This window comes from Ischnura elegans, chromosome 1 (assembly GCF_921293095.1).
Source record: "Ischnura elegans chromosome 1, ioIscEleg1.1, whole genome shotgun sequence".
Lineage (NCBI taxonomy): Eukaryota > Metazoa > Arthropoda > Insecta > Odonata > Coenagrionidae > Ischnura > Ischnura elegans.
Window position 1 is genome coordinate 94,450,616 of NC_060246.1, and position 22,685 is coordinate 94,473,300.

At 36.0% G+C, this 22,685-nt stretch overlaps 2 protein-coding genes across 2 annotated transcripts in view; one reads left to right on the top strand and one right to left on the bottom strand.

Moving 5' to 3' along the window:
* LOC124166454 (adenylate kinase 7-like) lies at window positions 1-20,281 on the top strand. The gene is made up of 17 exons (XM_046543988.1): window positions 1-475; window positions 567-734; window positions 4,305-4,449; window positions 8,798-8,910; window positions 8,993-9,103; window positions 9,203-9,372; window positions 9,623-9,716; window positions 9,794-9,871; window positions 9,972-10,130; window positions 10,907-11,035; window positions 11,119-11,306; window positions 14,088-14,284; window positions 14,467-14,593; window positions 15,083-15,234; window positions 17,842-17,981; window positions 18,550-18,708; window positions 19,130-20,281. The coding sequence occupies exons 1-17, from the start codon at window positions 293-295 to the stop codon at window positions 19,247-19,249; spliced, it is 2,433 nt and encodes an 810-aa protein (XP_046399944.1). The 5' UTR covers window positions 1-292; the 3' UTR covers window positions 19,250-20,281.
* Window positions 20,039-22,685, bottom strand: part of LOC124166463 (carnitine O-palmitoyltransferase 2, mitochondrial-like) — a 20,551-nt gene continuing 17,904 nt past the window's right edge. Inside the window, exons 10-12 of the mRNA XM_046543997.1 lie at window positions 22,261-22,372; window positions 20,582-20,780; window positions 20,039-20,479 (exon numbers count right to left, since the gene is read on the bottom strand). Coding sequence (XP_046399953.1) covers window positions 20,350-20,479; window positions 20,582-20,780; window positions 22,261-22,372 — 441 coding nt within the window. The 3' untranslated portion in view covers window positions 20,039-20,349. The remainder of the gene's footprint in view (window positions 20,480-20,581; window positions 20,781-22,260; window positions 22,373-22,685) is intronic.

Consider the following 22,685-nt stretch of genomic DNA (forward strand, 5'->3'; position numbering starts at 1 on the left):
CCAAATAGCTTTGCGATACATTCAGCCCGCTAGAACCTTCTATGGGGCCCTGGGGCACACGATGTTGCACAGTTCACGAGAAATTGGAGTGAACGCACCAGAGATGACCACTGGTCGGTAAATATATATATAGCTATTTTCCTTCATAACTTCTGACATCCGGATATGTGATTTCCACGGAAGCATAATCCCTGGTGTGATAACATAATGGAAAAAAACCTTTCTGATGCCAAATGAAAACAGTAGAGCTATAAACATAGAGTCGTTGCTATGACTTCAAGTGATACAGTGAATGCTTCATGAAGTACACATTCATTTAGTATCTAATCACAAATTATTCCAAGAATGTTTGATCGGGATTCAGGAATTTTACTTCACCGTTGAAATGGCTGATGAAGCTACGCTGGAGGAATATTCACCCCGAAAAATATTCATCAACCGCGTGGATGACTATCATGGCCGTCACTTATCAAAGGTAGGTAAGCGACCTGAATTATACCTGAAATAATACTTTTGCCAGGAGTGAATTGATGAATAAGTGTTCTTCACGAGTTCCATTATCTTAGTTTTTGGCGAGCCAATCAATAGGAGGAGATGAAGAGACAGAAAGTACTGACGAAGAGGAAAAGGATCCGCCGTCGGATGGTAGTGCCTCGGAAACCTCTCAAAATGACCCTAAAACAAAGGACGTTGACAATAAATACATCATAATTGGAACTTCAAAATCCGAAAATGTAAGCTACCTATGAGTAAAATATACTTTTATGGTTGGTACTATCGAAAGAAAGGTAAAACATTATATTCCGAAGTTCGTGCGGCCAATATTAGGAAGACTAAAATGAAGAGACCCATTCAATCGGGTGGCCTCTCGCTAAGGTGGTCCGCGCCAAGACCGCAAGGGCAAAACGGCGCGCCGCGGCGGCGTCGAAATGGCCGCACCAAGATGTCTCATTCCCTTAATGGGGCCCGCGCACATCTTTTTAAATACTAAAATGAGAAGTTCCCCAGCTAATATATACTCATGAACAATTTCGCAGATGAATAATGTTTTTAACTGACAGTGAGACATCAGTTTTTAAAAATAACCCTTATAATCGGTTGCTTGGAAAAACATCGTCGGAGCGCCCGCGCGCGACGTCACGGCTGGGTATCGCTGCGGAAAGAACGAGGAAGTGGATTGAAAGTGGAGCAAAGTTAATTTTTAAAACCACTATCGGAGAAAACAATTGCAGTTGCAATATCTGACTGAAAATTTTGCATGTGTTGGATTGCCAAGTGGTATTTGAAAGAAAGAAATGAAATTTTTGAAGGACTAATTCGAAAATAAATTGATTGTAGGTATTGACCAACACAAATTAGTTTAAAACGTTTCCTGTGACCTACGTACCATATTTATATCATTCATTTGGTGTGATACACTTTTCCAATTCTTTCAATCATCAAAATAGCATGGATTTTCAGGAGAAAAAACGAGTGAAAACCATTTCAATCATGTATACCGTCTCGTTGCTCAATTATCTTAATGTCAACGCCAGAAAAGGTTGTTTTGTGTTCCAAGGGACAAAAATACGTGAAGGAAGAGACTAAAGGCCAGCAGTAGGGATTTATTTATCTTTATTGACCACTGCCTATTGCTGTGAGGATCATTATAGCGTTCAGTACTTATATATCATTACCAATTTATCTACCTATCGTTTTTAAAGTTGAGCAAAAATTTCCTCTCCAATTTTGTAAACACAAATAAAAACCACCCACCCATATTAATGTGAAAAATATGAAAGACGTTCACTGAAAACACACTATATTTATTAGTCGGTGCTAAAAGCAGTCCCACAGCCCTTCGCCTTCCATCTTCCTAGAATGTTTAACCCTCTAACTCTACTTTTTCTTGCACTACAACCACTATTGCACCACTTGTCTTCACAAAAAGTCAAAATACCTGTAACTGAAGGCTTGGATCTTGGTAATTAATTCATACCTTCGGAGGTAATGTTTTCCAAGCAGCAAAAATGGAAACTTTTTTCATTCCAAGCCAGATAAAAAAATTTCCAACAAGTTGATAAACTTGTTAACTACAATGAAACATAGAAATGAATTTAACTTTATTACCAGTTAGTTTCATAGTGAAGGATGATTTACATACCAAGATACAAGATTTCAAACCCGGGTATACCAACTTTTTGTGAGGACAGTAGACCCCACTTTTTTGTTATCCTCTTCTCAAATGATCACCCATTTCCCTGAATAGTGCTGATGATGGTGCTGGTGGTCACACTGGCGACAAAGGCTGCTCTGACATTGTCTATGACCTGTATTCTGCAGGAGGAGACACTGGTGCTCGCAGTAATGGTGGCCCACTTCAATGATCAGGATTGTCTTCATTTTCAGATTACTGATTTACGCTTCTCTGTTTTTGCAGCTAGGAATTTAGCCATGTGGAATGGGCCAGAGGGTGCTTCCACTTAAAGTGACTCACAGTATTCAATATGCATGGCAGCATCTTCTGGCACAAAGTGCATTTTGTATTTTTGCGATCAGCAGGGTCAGTATCTTTAAAATATCACCATATTAGTGATGTACGCTTGGCGACAAGCATGGTGTTGGGTTAAAATATGCTTTGAAACTAAATTGAACGTGGAGTCTGGATAAACTACGTGCTCCGCAAGCAAGCACTGTTGGGGAGTGAAGCCACAGCCAAGACCGGCAATACCACCCAAACAATTCCTAACTTTACACTTGGCAGTGTTCAGGTATATTTGGGTATTTAGGAGGGGGCAGAGGTTTGGCTTGAATGAGAGAAGGGAGGGTATGCCTTGCTCGTAGGCTGCTTGGTTGGCACCCACAGAAAAATGGCCAATTTTTAATATAAAGATGAGTTTAAAATTCAATATAATACATATTATATAATGAGCTCAAATCCCAATAAAAAGTATTGATCTTGAACTCTAATAAAGAACGTTCAGCACAAACCTCCACACAAAAATACTGAGCTCAAACCTCAATAAGGCATACTGAGTTACACAACTTCAATATCATGTATTGAGATATTGAGGAACAGACTATTAAACCACATTAATATCATATTTATTGAGACTCCATATTAAACAAATATTGAGCTATACTTAATACATTGAAATTTTGCCCAAGTCTAACCCAGCTCACCCAAAGCAAATTTCCAGCCACATGCCAAGCATACGTTAGTCAGTTTATGCATTCACGCACATAGGAACGTAAAAGCAAGAGCGAAAATGGGGAGGGTTAAGACGGCTTATGCAAATTGAGTTTAACAACTCTGTTTCTCCACTCTCATTTCATATGAGCGAACTGTATTGTCATTTTGATTTGTGGGGATGGTATTAGATTTCATGCAACATTATTTATATTATTTATGCATCTACAATCATCCCAATCTATCTCTAGACCATCCTCATCTCTAAGCCCTCTATCACAATCCCAATTCAGCACAGAATAACAATTGTTATGGTGTCAGAATCCAGGTGGAAATCTTTGCCATCCTCACCAACAGGTGGTGCAACATGGGAGAAGAAACCCATCTAATGTGAGTGCCCTGCAATCATGAGGTTTCGATATAGACACTTGGGCTCACCTTTTATAGAGCCCAGGGAGTCAAGAGATCTTCCCATCGGGGACCTCTTGGTCTTCACTAAGGACATAGGCCTCTATGGGTGATCAGACATCAGTGGTTGGCATGAAAGATACTAGGTCTAAGTGCCCTGAAAGCTTAGCTCCCCCACTTCTTTTGAAATTTAATCTAATTTAATGGTGTCGGAAAGGGCGAGTTTTTCTAGAAGGGCGTTGAAAGTGTCTAAATCATCCCAAAATGTATTAGATGCAGCCTTGTAATAAAGCAGTGGCTATCTTATAGCATACCTTCTGTCATTGCATCACCTCATCAGGCTCCAATTCGTCACTCAAACAATGGTCCACATCAGCTCTGCACTAAGCATGTGTGTGTAGCTGTTTTTAGCATTATGTAATGAAAGTCACCATATCATGTCATACTGTTGCAAATCAGGTTTTGACTAATGGACACTTTTAACTAGAGGGCATCAATGCTTAGGTGCCCTAGAGTTACAACAACATATATGTATCCATGAAACAAAGCTTACTAAATTAAAAACTTTCTATAATTGTGCCTTAATTTTACCAGCCCTACCCATATAGAAACAACATTTTATCGAAGCAACTAAAGTTAATAATATGAACATATGTACTTCCCATAATTGATAAGAAACACTTAGGTAACTACCACTATTGTCGTTAAAAATGAGTATTTTTTTTAGTTGGAAATCTCGGAAGAAACTACCATAATTGTGGATGATCAAGACAAAAGCCACCTACTCAAAATTCTTCTAAGTTGTAAATACATAATTTATGATGTGAGTGAAAATCCAAGTCAAATACCTGAAGCTGAATGGGCGATAAATGGTAAGCAGAGTAATACATAAATGACCAGGAAAAAGGAAAGTACATGATTACAAAGTATAAAATACCATGATTTGATTAATTCCTTTACTTTTTACATTCACTGACACCAATGAAATTAGAAAAAGATTTACTCATACCATCTTGATCAAATACTCCTTTCATGATTGCATGGATTGATAGCTACAGGTAACTTAAGAAATAAGACTAAGATGAAATAAGTTCATTTATAGCTGATATTTAATAATAAATGAGAGGAATCACCCTCAAATGTATCTTATGATCATAATGGTTGGCACCAGTGGACATTAGATACCTAGCTGTTAGCATAACCATAAAAACTTTTTTAGGGGCAGTTAACCTGTGGAGGAGGAACATGTGAAGGTAGGGTTCATTTAGAAGGCATATTGGTAATTAAAACTGTATCTCCCATGCATTTCAGGGGGGTTTTGAACCCCAAAACCCCCCACACTATTCACTAAGGCCAGGCCAAAAGTCTCTAATTAACAATATAAGCACACTAAGGGGATAGAAATTGTAAGATGAAATGTTCCAATAGCCGTAACGTATTCCACTTGTCTGTCTCACACCGACATGAGTATTACTGTATTTTTTTTCAAGGATGGGCTAAGGACATCTGGGGCCAAACACAGCCTCTCAATAGGCAAGCCTTGACAATCACTCACTCATACACACAGCAACACCCAGGAAAAAAATTCCAGGAGAATAAGCTCAAGAAGACTTCAACCTTTCCTTGTTGTAAAGATACTACTTCGCACTGATAAGTGTCTCTTGGAGGCCGAAATAACGCTATTCATCCCTGCATCATTACACACCTTGACCTGTTCTTCTTGAGCTTATTCTCCTGGCACTTTTGGCATGAGTGTCTTTGTGTGTACGTGTGTATGAGTGAGTGATTGCCAAGTCTTGTCAGTTGAGAGGCTGCATTTGATCCCTGCAGTCTTTAGTCCATTCCCGCAAACCAATATGTACAGTAATTTTCAGGTCGGTGTAAAACGGACAAGCAGAATACTTTACGGCTGTTGGAGCACTTCATCTTGTAATTCCTATTAAAGGCCGTACATCTCTAATCCTTACATTCACTAAGAGGATAATTAACTTTCAAATATATATGTAAACAACATGATTAAGATAACATGTAATTTTCCACTCACCAAGACATAATGAAGTGTATCTTTGCAGTAGGACAGACAGGTACAAGGATAATATGACGTCCTCCAAATGACACTGGGTGAGCTCAGACGTTTACTCATGGAAACCTGCAACAGATGTATCATATTTAGCATGAAGTCAATACAGAACTCCAAGGAAATGATGTTAGGTATCCATATATGCATTGAAATTAAGGCTGTTTGGTTGCAGCCAAAAATTCAATATGACGAAAAAATAACAATGGCTTCATAAAAATAGCTATGTATTAACACATTCAGCGCGGAGCACATCAATTGATATTGATACGGAGCATGTCAATTGACGTGCTCTGCCTTTCTCCATCTCCGTACGTGGCTAACATCCACTTCTGAGTCTTCCAATCATATGGATGGCCTTCAGCAAGCTTCCCTCTTTTGACCCATGTGTGCCCTTTGAAAATATGTTGCTGTATTTAAATGGAAGTTATGGCACAAAAACCAATCTCTATTTTTCTTTCTTATTTTATCAACCAATTCTGACGACGTTCATAAATATCGGGCCCGCATTGAATGTGTTAAACCACATAATGTTCTAACTCAAAGAGGTAACTGATGCAGAGTTATGATTTACTTAGCCCAAGGGATATTTTCCTAGGAAAATACTGATTATTCAAATTTAAGCAGCAAATCTGAAAGCCCATGTTTTCAGGAGAGGAAAGAAGGATTGTGATACGACCCACATGAAGGATAAATTAAAAATAGAAATTCCAAACAGCCAAATCCATTGCTCTGAAGCTCAATCAAAATCACATGTATCCAAATTATTCATTATAAAATAGAAAGCTTAAAAAAATAGAGCAGATTGATTATTGATTGATGAGAAATCAAAATTTTTCATCAATTTTTTTACCCTTCATATTTACATAGTTCTTTTAAGATACCCTAATACATCACAAAAAGAAAGGCACACAAGTATGCACCCCTTGCATAGTTGTTTCAAAAACTGCTCACCTAAACCATGATCTAATATGATAGGGCTACACACACAGTTCTAACATTACAAATTTGTGATTAATATCAGTGGTGAAACATGACGTTCGAGCTTAGGCAACACATGCATTGTGGGTGGCCTGTTTCCAGGGTCCACTTCTTTCATGAAATTTAAACTGCATGGATGAATCAACTCAAAATAACTGTGGGGTCCTATGATATATTATGTACCTATGGGCAAAATTAAAGAAAGACGATGTAAAAAAAATCCTAGGCTGAATGAGTCCGACACATCCTGTTGCTCAGTCACGAAAATCGAAAACCAGGAATGAACAAAAAATACTCTCCCAAAGTGCAGAGGAAATACGATTTTCATGAAATTAATCAACGTACAGAAGTTTATTCTCTGCTCCTTACCACATGAATGTTGAATATTGCTAGCAGTTTAGACGATACATGCTTTGAGTTCACAAGGGATATGTACACATTTTCCCTCAGTCTTCACTTCACTGAATGGCTGTATGTACGATGCGTTTCGATTGTCAGGTCATTTTCAAATACAATGTGCATGTGTGCAGTGTACCCTGTACTTGAAATGGCCTGACGGTCAATATGCATTGTACAATATTGAATAAATTTGTGGAAAATTGCCATCTCCCTTTTTCATAAAATCAGTATGTCAATCAACTACATTTCCCATGCCTTAGTTACTTTCACATCTAAGAGATGGCATTGGATTTCTGACACATCAAATTACTAAGGGTATTTCAGGTAATAGAGTACCTTGCTGTTTTTAGGCACGCCACGAAAAAAGTGACTTTGTACACAGTCAGATGCATGGGTGCAAAGTTAAATACACCTAAGAAAGAAGTTGCCATGAAAAAATATTTCACTTAGCCAGGACTCAAACCTGGATCTCCCAATTGCCGGTCAGGTGTGTTAGTCAGTTACACCACCAAGCCATTTTCTCAGCGCAAACTTCAGGATAGGTTTTACCGAACAAGGTGTTGACCTCACAAGCACCTAAAGGGCAATAGGGTGGTTTCCTATTATTTTTTTATTACCTAAATCGAAAGATTATTACTCCTGGAGTACGTATTTCACGCTTTCAGATTTTTAAATGACGATATCTATTTTTTGCGATTAAACGAAAAGTGAAAAATTTCAAACGCGCGAAAATGCGACAGCTAAGTAGGAATGATGGGAAAAGTCTGTGTGACGTATTTCTGGTTCCAGTTGTCGGTGTGTGAGGTGACCTTGGGGCGAGGCTTGAGTGCTGATACGACGCAGGCTGCTAGCAGGTAGCTGAGTACCCTGCTAGCAGGTAGCGCTTGGCTTAAATAAGGATTATTATTCCTCTATCAAACGAAGGAAACTTTCCGAACTTAGGTATTTTTAATGTGTGATTATTAAGAGATGTTTCCCTGATCTCTGTGCCTCATGCATGATTAGTAATCTCAGACAATGTAAAACTCCTATCTGCTCGTATAGAAACTAGGTCCCTGTGACGTCACGTGGAGTGGCATTGCATGGGTGCCAATCTGGCCTTTTTCACATTGAGATAAAATTGACCATTAACATTCATCTACACTGGGATTTCTAAAACCAAATAATTTGTATATTATGAATACACTAATGGTGGGTAATGAATCACAATCAATGCCTTTCGTTTTCTTTGATGAAGGAAACCACTCTATTCGGAGATCCAGGTTTGAATCCTGGCTAAGTCAAATATTTTTTCATGGAGAACTTCATCTTTTGGCATATTCCGCTGTTTTAAATAGGAACAGGGTTGGGATGGAGGCCAAATGGGACCTTTCCCTTTTCCTATGAATCCACTACTTAAAACCAAAGACTCAAAAATTTATCTAAAGTTTAAAAGGATTCAAAATCTCCTTAAGATGGCACCAAGAATACCCAATATTCAGCCCCCTTTTCCAAGGTATGAGAGAAATCTGAAGTAATTATAACTTTTCTTCATATCTAAAATGCGTCATAATTTATGACAAGACCCGTTATTTTTACCAAAAAGGTCAATAAAAATAAAATTAGCTGATGTCATAGCTTTTTGTTATAATTGTCCCACATTTGGTTTTCCCTATCCTCTCTTTGTGCTATGAGATCAGAAAACCATACCTACAAATATTATTTGTATGATAGCCAAATAATAGTGAGCATGACTAGTAATAATCTTATTTGTTCATAATTAGCTCTGGATGGAGAAATAAATATAAAAAAAGAAAACGGAGAAAATATTGATGCCATAAATTTTATACTGATCTCCACAATTTTAACATGGGCACAAACTAAGCCAATAGATTTGGTAAGATATCATCCCAAGATATAATGAATAAAGGATTTTAGACATTAAAAGAGTGGCGATTGTATTTCTGGCAAATTCACAGGATGAACCAGATGAACCATTTACGGAAGATGACTACCGACTTAGACGGGCCCATCAAAACTATAAGAATCACCTAGCTCTAGAAAAAGAGGTTATTAAAATAGGAAAAAAGGTATGCAATTATGATAAAAATAGGATTCCATTTCATCAATAGGAGAACAATTGGATTTTAGAAAGAATCAATCTGAATTAAAAATTCATTTGTTAACAGCATAAAAAGGATTTAAAAACAATAGTAGTAGCCTGTGGAATAACTTATGGATTAGAAGAAAATATGCTGGGGATTTTGTTCAAATTGGCGTGGTTGCATGAGCCATTTCTGCCCTGCTTGTCCTCCGCGGATAATAACGTGCCATTACTTCACATTGCTGACCTTTCTAAGTACACTGACTACTTATCTCCCTTATTTAAAAGATACTTTTTTAATTCATAGATTATTATATGGCTTTTAATTGCAATTAGACTATAAATGGAGGGAAATACAATTTCTGAATTTCTATTCCCTATCATTCTTTTTTCAAACTGAATTAAATGCAATTCGTGCTTACATCATAAATTAGAGGAGCATTTCATTATTTCTGCAAAAAAAGTATGTAATCACAATTGACCCATGTTAATATTTTGCAAACAGCATTATATACAGCTTAATGGAGTCAATGCCAAGGAAAAGATGGTATATATTTGCCGTAGAGGAAACAATAACCACTATGAAGGAAATAACCAAGGTACTCATAACAAGGTATGATTTACATAAAAGTTCCTAAAGTAAAAAAGATATTTCAAAGAGAAAATTTCTTCCAAGGCCATCAGTACACAATTGGGCACAGGAAAAATTAATAACATAAGGAAAGATGAAGCTTTTGCTCTAAAGGATATGACAGTAAGCAAGAGAACTTGATTTTACGCTATCAAGACATTCCAAAATTCTAATTACCTAGTAGTGCATGACGAACACTCATAAATATTGCATATTAATACAGGATACTATTTATGATCATATGACAATGAATCTGAACATGCAGCCAGATTATATCTTGGAAAATATGTCCTTGGAGTATGCTCCAGATGAAAATGAGATGAATTTTTTAGAAAACATTGAAAACATAGTAGCTGAATTTGTCCACATTCATGGTTTGAAGGTAAGCACAATTTGATGGAATTAAAGCTCAAGGTGAACTCCATAAACTCTTTTTACTAACAACAAAAATTATTATAACACCAATATTTTTATTATTATTTCCTGCATTCTTACATGATTTGATGAACAACTTTAGAAACCATATCTTTCTACATTATCTGACCATAATTCAGGAATGCCAAAAAATTTCAAAACAAAAGCGATTTAAACAAGACATGCACCAGGCAAAGCTCACCATTTAATGGCTGGTACAAGCCTGGAAAATTAGGTATTTCTAAACACGATTGATTAGTAAAAATTCCATGAATATACTCAAAACTTTAACCCTTTAGTGGCTGTAAACGTACCTGCTACAATATCATGGTAGGCTGCTGTGAACATACATTTTCGTTCTCCCTTTAGCGTATGTGGAAGAACTTTCCCTTTTCTGTGCCCTCATTCTTTCCAGGAAGAATCATCTTATCCCCAGACCATTTGAGAGTCACACTTTTCCTTCTACTTTTTATAGACAAGTGTCTCTTTTTCTAGGAAGTAATAGTTTATTGTCCTAGCCCTTCGTTTTCTGCCACTAAAGACATGTAGTTTTCCAGAGAGCGAGCTGCAGCAGACACAAGCTGAAACCAAGAATGTACTCCAATTCAAATAACGTCTTTCCTGATTATTTACTACTATGGAATATTCTTCAAGGATCTATGAATATAAATTGTCAGGATTTCTGCAAGGAATGATACTTTTTGTACAAAATGTGCATTCATTTTGAATTTTACTTCATTTTAGCCTCAAAAAATTTTCATCCACGGGCCACCATTGTCTGGTAAGACATTTTTAGCAAACAAGTTACGCAGATATTACCAATTACATTACCTCACACGTGAAAATGTACTCCAAGATTTCAAAAAGGAAATGGTAAGTCAATAACAATAAATTCTTGTAATACCAAATTTCACACAATGCTGCATCTGTAGGTATTTTGAAATCCGTTCCTCCAGGAAGAAAAAATCCAAGCAAAGACTAAGAAAGAACAAGAAAGTCAAAAATCAGGAAGTACAACCGAGCGTGAGAGTGAAGATGATGATGATGAGGAGTCTGAAGATGAAGAAGAAATAATGGAAATATACCAGTCTTTACAAGAATCCGAAGATGCAAATTCAATGCTAGATGAAGATGATTTAATAAGGCATGTAATAATAACTTCTTAGACAGACTAGACAAAAAAGAAACTCACCGAAAGCATTGCTCAAGAGTTACTCATATTGGTTACTGAAGCAAATCAAGGGCCTAACTATGGGAGGGAATTGAGGGGGATAGTTCCCCCCAAATAAAAAAATATTTAAAACTATTGTCTAGTTTTGACATTTAATAAGTGCTTCTGCTTAAAGTTAATTTTTTAGTGTGTAAATGATGAGAAATGTATTTTCAGGCATGTTATTTTTTTAAATTTTCCTCAACGGGAGTAGGGGATCGCCATGACAGGCTATTCCATCCTCCCCCAAAGCATAGTTCTAGTTATGCCACTGAAGCAAATCATGTATATCCTTTGATACAGGCAACCAATCTTTCTGCAATATCACACTTTCAACACATGGAAAGTTGTACTCACTAACAAATATTTAGAAACCAATACCTGTGCTGAGAACCAAAATTTAGAACACTTTTGCTAGATTCACAAGGAAAGCACCCAAAAACAATCTTCGATTTTAGCAGAAAAATTTTTGCAAATATTTTGGGAAAAATTCTCTCGAAAGTCTAAGTAACTTTCCGGAGTATTTTCAAAATTCAAGTTGTATTTAAAATAAGACCTCAAAAAAGCTATTTAATTACTTTTAGAGTGGCCATAGAGACTTTCAAGGTAAGAATGTTGGAAATACTAAAACAAAAAGTGATAGACAGGCTATTTTTTGCGGCTAAGTTTAACTCCAATATCCATTCATGGCAACACCCCAAATTGAAGTCCTGGGAGCATATCTAAATATAATTAAGGTATTTTGAATCTCATATTTTCCCTGAGGCATTCTCTGATTCTAATTCAATTTGGTCATAAAGTTGTGGGAAAATAAATTTTAATATCATTAGAATTCCAATATTTTGCTAAACACCGACCTCCCATGGTCATTTGATGCCAGAGTTATAACACAGTTTGATAATATTCAAGGTATAAAATCAGGATGCTACAGACCAGACTTAGTCTGAATTCAGTTCCTCCCCACACTTTAAGTCTTATTTTCTTTTTTAGGAGACCGAAAGAGACCGATAAAATAAGTGGGGCAGGGACTAATAGAATATTATAACTGAGACTCATATTTTATGATTAATTTAATTGCCAAAAAATTAGCATTCATCAAAATAAGACAATAGTTATCAACAAATGTAATACATAGCAGCTAGGTATCAGCTGGTTAAATAAAATATTTTTTAGTCAAATGAATGTCAAAATATACTCGAGTAGCTTATTGATTTCTTAGGTGATCCAATTACATTAACCCCATAAAGAAGCAACATCTTCCCTAGTTCACAAAGGAAGAACTGATGGCAAACTGGCCAGTCAGGGAGCAATTCACTGGCAACATAATTTTATTATTACAATTGCAGTTTCAATGTAGGTTCGTTAAGTCGTATTAAAACACATATGTACTTGTATTTACTATCCTCTCACGTGTCAAGGTGTGATCTTATTACTTCAAAAAACCAAATGAGTTATAATCAACAAAGAAGAATCTCCATCAATCTGTTTTTGATAAATACAATTTTGTATCTAAAGTCATGTACAGCATTCATGGATTTTAATACATATTTGGTAATTACAGTATAGAAAAAATAGCATTTTTATTATTGCTGGACCTTAATGATAGATTAGTAGATACAAGGGCAATGGCTAGTCCATTGTTTTAGGGTATCTTTACATTTCCTCTGAAACATCATTTTCCTCCCCAAGGGATTTTGTGACAGTTTCATCAATCATCTATAACCACTGCAGACATTAAAAATGATTTTAGCACAAGGATACCAAAAAGAAATCACTGAAAGGTAACAACAACCTGTACATATTTGGGAGACAGTGGTGACTAATTGCAATAGCCTAATGCCAATTTTTCATTACTATGGGAATATTAGGGTTCAAGAGGGGTAAAATTTACTATTTTCTACCAACAAAATCAAAGTACCTCTAGGGAAAGATTACTATTATCACCAAAAGTTTTACTTTCTTATTACCACAATATCTTTATTAGCACTCACACTACCACACCTTGAATATGCAGCAACCATTTGGGATTTGGTGCAGAAAGACTTAATCCGTGATCTCAATAAAATACAAAGGTAATCAGCACGATTCATCTGAAACTGCTACAGGTGAACTGAAAGCTTTACACGGATATTAAAAGAGTTACATATGGAGCCACTAGAGACTCAAGAGGCTGCAAGCAAGGCTTAGGTTGCTTGAGCAATTGAGAATGATGATTTTAAGAGCAACATGATGAGCATCATACTACAACCCCACAATATTTCCAGGTCTGACAGAAATAATAAATTAAGAGAGAAATTTTGCCAAATGGATAGGAATGGGAATTTATTTTTTCCCACGCATAATGAAAAACATAAATAAATGCTTGGCATTATTTCGCTAGAACATTTCCTTTTTACATGGAACCCGCTGCTGCTCGAACATACCCTACCACATGTCAATTGAGGCAAGCTTGCGTGGTAGTATGCAGATGTAGGCATTTTTTGATACAATGAGGCTGAAATTTATTAATATCATTCAACAGAGTTAAATATCATGCTGTCAAGCCAATTTTGTCTATGGTTTGTATGACAATGAAACTACACCAAAAATAAATCACCCTCATTACTTTAAAAAAATAGATATTATGGGCCACCTTAATAGCTCCAGCCCAGGCTAAGAGGCTGTCCAAAGCATACCTAACTTTCCTTATAACTTCAATCATCCAAATACTTGCAGGATTTTCCATAGGAAGCTTCTTTCTAAGCCATGCCAAAAACAAGGATACGTGCTGGATGGTTTTCCTGAGACATATGAACAAGCTAAAAAACTATTTTCCCTTTCTGATGATGATGAAGAGGAGGAAGAAGGGGAAGGCGATGAAGAAGATGATGAAGTGCCAATTCCAGTGGATATTAACAAAAGAATAATGCCAAGTTAGAGTTTATACAATCACAAGTCCAATCCATTCATCTCACCTTCATATATTAACAAGCATAATGCATGAAATTTTAACCAGTTAATATTGACTCATTACTTCACACCATTTCCTGAGGCTATAGGGTAAGAAATATCATGCATGCATATATTGTTAACCAAATCAAGCAACCTTTTTCAGGTTATATTTTCAATCTAGAAGCAGATAACCTTCTTCTCTTCAAAAGAGCAGCTAAGGTGTCTCCCGAAAGGAATATTAATGGACGTTATGATGAAGAAAATATGAAACAAATACTTAAAGAGTATAGGTACCAATAAATGTTTCTTTTTCTTGAAAGCTATTGTTTATTAGATAGCATACATGAAAAATTCATTAAAAGCTAATTCAAATCAGTAGACAAAGTTTGCATTTCTTAAAATGAAAATCAAAGAGTTATTTTCAAGGTGTAAGTGCTCAATGGAGAGATAAATTTCCACAGTGCTGTTTCTCCAACAAAAAAAAATTTCAGCTATAAGAATTTTTGATAGACATAAACACCGTAAAGAATTAATAACAAATTCTGACAATTCTGTTTATTTACAACTAAAAAGTTAGATCATCTTTGCATGAATGATCATTACCTTTATGGCTGAAAATTAACAAAGAATGTATCTGGTTCCATGATAAAATAAAAATAGTAATTTCCACACTTGAATACACAACTGAAATTTGAAAATTCCAATCCCTAAATTAACTGCTGTAACTTACATGGCACCAAGTGAGCTCACAAATGAACTGTAAACTTCCGTCTTTTAAGAATTTTAAATGAAGATTCCAGCACAGTCATGAATTTTTTTGATGAAGTTGAGTATTATCCTGAAAACACATCAGTAATGGACGACGAGCGACCTCTACTTGAAAAAGCTTTCAAGAAAATGATAGGAATTATTGGAAGCCCTACAAATTTAGGTATTTATAAATCCCATGATTTAAAATTATCTATAACTTGAGACATTGATTTCCATCAATGAACACTATTAGTGCCAACTTTGCTCACAGCAACATAGGAAAATTTTTGCCGTGTCAAAAAATTGCCTCTAAAAAATGGTAGCAGCAATAAAATATTTCATGATCAATTTTTCTCTAAGTTCCCAAAATGTAGTCAGCATCATGACCATAGCCCTCAAGCAAACACTAGGCAATGATATAACAGGAAATGTGACCTTGAGGGTGCCTTAACCAAACACATGCATACATAAAATATCTGAATTTTTAATCACTACTTGCCACTCCACTCCAATAATTCTCATAGTAATTGGGTACTAACCTCATATAAGTTATGGTTCTTCACAGCTAATTCACAATTCATACTTACAATGTATGAAAAATAAAGGCAACATTTTTTGGGGGTTGCATACAGTACTCTTAAAGTATGATGAGGTTCATTATTACTTCCCCTTCAATTTTCCTGGTTTCCAGGCCCAATTTAAAAATTTTCCTGACTTAATGTCAATGGCATAGCAGCCTAATACAGGGAATGCATGCAAAGATGCAGCTAAGTACACTGTGAAATAAATTCAAGCGGTAGAAGTAGTAATAGAAATAAGTCAAGGAGTGCAAGTCAGCGCTACTCAGCAACATCAAGCCAAGATGGCAATATAACACTCAACCTCACCACACAAACACAGCAACTATGTGTATATTCAAGCACAATTTTTACCTTTTAGCTACGCCTTTCGAGTTCTTCTCATACTGTAGCCAAATTTCTGTAACATTCCCATGACTTCTAGTCCTGATTTATATTTCCTTACCTGTCACCCCCAAAGAAAAAAATTAGCCCTGTTTAAGTAAATCTCAGCCCCATCTACTTTCTTGGAATGGTATTTGATGAAAATGGGGAGCAGATACTTAGATTAGAACAAAAGTTGATTCTATTAAAGAGTAATCACACTGAAGGCTGCTGAAATGCTGACTGCTGAGTGATATAAAATACTTGGCCAAAATTGGTGTACCTATATTCGTACTGTAACCGGTGCCTTTTGCCCGATTACATTTGGACGTGGGAGATGGGAGTGCGACGGTAAAGGAAGGCCATTTTTTTTGTTAGATATATGTGCGTCTGTATGTGTGAGTGAGTGTAAGAGGGTTTTGAGTGTGTGATATGAGTCATTGGGTCCCCATTTGATGTTTCCCCATTTTTTTTCCCCACAAAAATGTGAAATTCTCTCCCCTTCCCTCCTAAAGTGTGCCAAACAGACGGTCAAGAAGAAGAAGATCGTGGTGAAGTGTCCTTGGTGAAGTGACCGTACATCCCCATGTGCATCATTCCTTTTTCTTTTTCCCCCCCCCTGGTGATCCCTCCCCTCAAAGACTATATAACGTGGTGTACCTAAGAAAAAGGACTTCTTTTTTTTTTGCTTTTCCACGTAAGCAAAACGCTCCTAAGAGTAGGCGGAGTGTGGGAGACGGCATGAGAGACGATGTTGGTGGACAGATCCTGAGAGAGAGAAAGAGGGTGCTAGATACGAGTAGGAGTTTCTACGGTAGACTCGTTGGTACCAAGGAAAGGATCGCCCAACTGTTGCCAAGAGGTCATCTCCCACCCGTGAACCTGCCAGAGAGGGCGCAGGGCAGCCTACGCCGCGGAACAGAATCGCCACCATCAACAGATCGAGAGCCCCGAAAATTCAACAAATTGTAGGAGAAAAACCCACGACATCCCGCCCCGCCCCCCCCCCCTCCCCCAAAGAACAGAAGAAAAGTCCCACCCCACCAAGTCAAGAAGAGAATTCACTAAAAAGGTTTATAAAGTTCCCTCGCACAAGTAGAGAAGATGACAGTACTACCCCCTATTACAGTGTGAACTTCAGCGCAACATTTATTTTGTTGTTTTATATTTCCATTCCCCCCCCCCCTTTTCTTTTTTGTTTCTTTTTTTGGTCCCTTTTCTTGTGGTTTTCGTATGGGTTATGAATGTGAAAAACGTGTAACGTGATTTTTTTTTTTTGGTCTAGGTTAAGTACTTAAATTTTTCTGTTGTGGACATTTGAGAGGCTGCAGCCAAGTGAATTATGCTTTATATTTCATTGAAATCCAAGGAAAGGAAGTTAATTGTTCCTTTTGTTATCGACTTGATTGTATTTGTAAACGATCATATTTAAAAACTTATTAAATTTATGTTGAGTGAACTACGCAGTCGAACGGCTTTCTTTATCCGAACGCTCCTATCTCAGGTCTCGTCACCCCTAAATTTTCCCCTCCTTCCCTTTCCCAAACCCCATTCCCTCGCCCGAGGTGCATGGGATATCCCCGCTACACCTCTGCCCTCCCCTTTTGCCCTCCAATTCCCCTTTCCCCGAATGTGCCCCGGCACAAGGGGTTACAATACCAAATACAGTTTTATCCTCCTTGCCTATTTGATCATATGATAATGATGATGTCCACAAATGCTTTAACAATATAGCAAAAACACATATCATCATTTAAATAGAGCATGTAGCGTTAACCATGAATATAGTACAGGCTATTAAATTGCAAAGAAGGAATAGATTGATATATACTTCTCTCAAATTGAAGGACCATTAGAAGATGAGGAAGCCCATATGTCACCAGAAGAGAAGGCATTGATTCAGCAACAAGAAGAGGAGGAGTTGAAAGACCTTTTGGAAAAAGAAAGATTAGAAAAGGTTGAGCGTAGAAAAAAGATGGAGGAATGGGTAAGTACTTGGAATAAAATGATCTCATGGAGATGATTGCAGAATTCAATTGCATTGGCTTTTCCTGACCGTCCTCAAGGACATAATCAAAATTAGATTAAATAGGTTTCAGAATCAAATGATTAGCAACAGTAGATACATTCATCAGGCACCCTTTATCTCCAGCAGAGCTCAGCTAGCAACATTTTATGGAGCATCTAGAGAAACAATCAATAGCTATTGCTAATACTGGGCTAATTAAACATTTTTTATAAAACTAGCGCCCAGCATTTAATTTAAAAATATCACAAAAAATTTTAGTTCATAAGTATGTAAGCCAGTAGCAGATCTAGGATGAGATCTAGGGGGAGGGGGACATATGAGAGCCATCTTCAAAATTACAATCTCATCAATTTTTTCAGAAATTAGAGAGGGGGTTAAAAATGTCTGTGGGCTTCCCCCCCTTCCTCTTAATCCACCATTGATGTCAGCCAACTGAAGTTACACAACTTATTGCTCAAATTGTAAAAATAGTAAACCTACAGCTTAACTGAGTGAAATTTTAACAACTATTTCATGTAACCTGCAGGCAAAAACAAGATTATCATTGAAATTAGAGGAAGAGCGATTATTGGAGGCTAAAACCATTCCAATTCGAGAATATTTAAATAAGGAAATATTTCCATTTTTGAAGGAAGGTCTTCAAGAAATTTACAGAGTGAAACCAAATGACCCGGTTGACTATTTGGTAAGAATATTTACACAATGTATATCAGCATATTGAGTAAGTAATTCAATGAATTAATTAATAAACAAATGTTTAAGCTCAAATTCTGCAATGACATTCAAAAGCTAATTTTATAATTTATCATTAATTTGACTAGAGTACCACCCTGTTTAAAATTGCCCAGTATAACAGGCAACTTTTAAAGAGGATGGCACTTTTTTATTCAAAAGTTACACTCTTGATTTTTTTAAAAATAAACTAATAATACACAGTCCTTGTTGTCAACAATTGAAAGCCATGGATTACATGGATTGCTACTGAAAATAATGAGGAAAAATAATAGTTGGTACATACATATGTACTAATTTAGCCCAAATAAAGTGTGTTTTTACATGTTTTCAAGGAGTCAGTCAATTGAAAAAATCAATTTCTATGCTTTCAGGCAGAGTATCTTCTCACATATTACGTTGATGGAAAATATTTTCCACCAAAGGATAATGAAATCGATGAAGATATGATCTCTTCTCTACTTCACATGTTTAAATGCTATGAACAAAAATAAATGAAAGTATAATTTCACTTCTGGCCATTTACATTCAATGAATCAAATATTATTTTTTATAAGCACTTTTACATGCATTCTAGGTCATTGGGAGAATACTGATGAATTTTTGACCAAATATAGGCAAAAATCATTTCTTACACACCACTTGCATTATCTATGGCTCCTGAAAGTATCACGTTAATTTTGGTTTAGTATAACTGTAATGTCAAGTTAAGATGGAAAAATAAAAGAAGTTATGCTACTCCCTCTTTTTTATTCCTGCAAAATATCAACCTGGCACCACTACACAGTTGGCTATTCTATGAGGACTGTTTTTTTTTTTTCAACTTCTGATCACTCAGTGAAAGTTTGATTATTCCTGTTTTCTGATTATTCGTGCCTCCCCTCCCCACCATTAGCCCAGATAATTCGGAGTTTGCAACACTTCTATTGGGGCTATGGATTAGAAAAGGTAGCATAAGCTGAAACTATATCCAACAATGTCTGATTTAGAAATGCATGTCAACTGTGAAAAATTATACAAATCATAAAAAATAAAAATTTTAGGCTTCCGTATCAAAGAAGATGTAAACATTGACTCTCACTTTCATAAGTTGTAGAGTTCCCAACTCTTGTTCACATTCAATCTGTAAGCTTCAACGATATACTATGAATTTTATCAAATTCATTTACAATGTTAGATAATTAAATAAGAATAAAATCGTTGTACGAATATTGTCCATAAAGCCACAAACACTCTTGGATTGAGTATAGAATAGTGTACCATTCATAAAAGATAATTCATTATTAAGTAGAGATCGATTTTATTTTTACCAGCAATAAACCTTGACTATATTTTCCTGTATTTATCGAACATTACACTTTCCATTTTAAATATCAACTCATGATCAAAATTTTATCATTCATCACAGAAATACTATTCACATAGACAAGAATTATTTAACATTGGCAATTATAAAGCTTTTCAACTTAATCATTAAAACACCGAAAAGCATAAAATTTCCATATTTAAACACTTATAAATGGATTTAATTGGAAAAAATCACAGATCAGAGGACTAACGGGCACAGTGAGTAGTAGGCTTCTTCAAAGTGGCATCATGATTCATATATAATTAAATAAATATCATTCAGAGCTGAATTAATACATTCAAGGATGTCTGATCCACAAGTACAATCTTCATGGTTGGTGATAAACATATTCATAGAATCTTTGAGTAACTTGTAACTGCAATTCAAGTACATGAAATAACATTCAAGAATTTGTCAGGTATATAGATAAGAAAATCAACAACAAAATCATAACATTCAATAGGAAGTGAGTACTAACCCAACTCCTACTCCTTCTTTCTCGCGAGGACCATAAGTTCCAGCTTGTATGCAAGGTGAGGCCAATCGAGAAGCAGAAATAATATTACGGTTAATGATTTCATATCCACGATCAAGAAATATTTCTGGCAAGGGACAAGTGTTTAATCTCTTTTCAGCAATAGCACGCAGTGCAAAAAGGTGTTGATCAAATCCTTGCCCTAAAATAAGGAAGAGATATATAACATCTTAGAAATGAAATGAAAATAAAATCATGACTAAAAAGGCAGCTAGCCAAGATAAAGAACCCAACTAAAAGTCAACATCTAATGTAAAATTTTAGACAAAAATAAAACTGTCAATCCTTTTCAAGAAGAAAAAAAGTGATTTAATGCAGCTAAGATATCTTGTCCTTGACTAGAGAGAAAAATCCATTAAAAACTTGTAATGGATGAATTTGCAAGAAAAGTTGCTAATACAAATTATAGATAAATAATAAATAACATTTTCAAGCACTAATATAAAGATAAAAAAGCAATCAGCCAATCAAGTAAGCTATCATAGATTTGGTTTGATCTTCATCAATCTTTTTTTAGCTCAAGTCAATAGTAGCGAAGCACACATACAAGCACAAAAATTTAATATTGTAATATAAGCACATATTCTATTGGTTAAGGTAGGTTTACATGGAGCATTTTGAGAACAACCTTGTCTGATCTCCAGTGGCGCCGACACCATGGGGACTGAGGGGGACCAGGCCCCCTCAAAAATTCATTATGGGTGTGAGAAAAAAATGAGTCAGGCTTGTCGATTTTCCCCAGAATGTCCAGATATTGAGATTCGAGTTATCAGCATTCTAATTTTGATCACATGACTCTTCTAAAATTCTTATAAAACTTAAAACTCACTACTTATAAAATTTCCAGGACAAGATTCCCAGTTTGGGTCCCTCAATATTTTTCGTAAGTATCCCTGCTGATCTCCCCTCCCAAATTTGACTTCCCTTTCCAATTCACATGAAGGCCAATTACCCATCACTCTATCTAAAAACCCAATTCCCTCCCTCCCCCTTCCAAACTAACCTAACATTCTTCCTTTCAATATGGTCTTTAACCCTAATATGGATTTGCGATGCCTGAGCGACACTCGTGGTTTTTACCCTCTCTGTGCTATCCTTCTTCCTGGGGTACTGATGAGAAATGCTGAGAGTATTTTCATAAAATGTAGCAACTAAGAAAAAACAAACAATACAAACCTATTTTATAAGCAGTTTTCTTTATATCATTGAGGTTAAACTGGTTAATAATGACAAAATATTTTTACGTTTACTGAAATAAAACATATCATTGTCCCTCCATGGTTCACTTTTTACTTTTATCTTGAGCCTCACATTCCTCATAAGCAAGGCTTGACAAAATTACATAATGTAGGTCTTTTTCAGATTGATCATTACCTTCCTTAAACCTTTCACCCAATGCATCAACCAGAGCATGCAACTCTTTTGCCAGCTATTTACCTAATCATAAGTGATCTAACTGATCATAAGTGAAAAATTATTATAAAACAAGCACAAATAAGGACTAAGAAATATGTGGCCTTAGAGAGTGGCTCTCATAACACGCACCACAGAGAGATAGGTAATCAACCAAAGCATCACAAGAAAAAATTTCTAATTGAGAATTTTTACTAGCTAAGTCTCACCAACAGCTGCTTCCTTCATACGCTTAACATGAGTTTCAGAAATCCTGTTCAACAATTCTCTCATTGTCTTGGCACTTGGACGGCATGCTGATGTCATATTTATACAAAACTCCTGCAAGAATAATGAAGTCAATTAATATAGTAACAGTAACACACTTGAAAAGATTTTTTGCAAAAATTCATTTCAACAATATGTATTTCATATTCAACAATAACTCAAGCTCACTTCACATGGTACTAGAGCATGCCAAAGATCAACAACATTTGCAAAAAACATCACCCAAATAAAAATCAAAATCTCTTCCTCCAAAACGCTGCTTCAGAATCCATAAAAAACTATCAGTCTGTGTACACCAGACTAAGCAACTGAATTCGTCCCAGTCAAACTGATCCCCAGAAGCTTTCTTTTTTGTCATGGGAGAGAC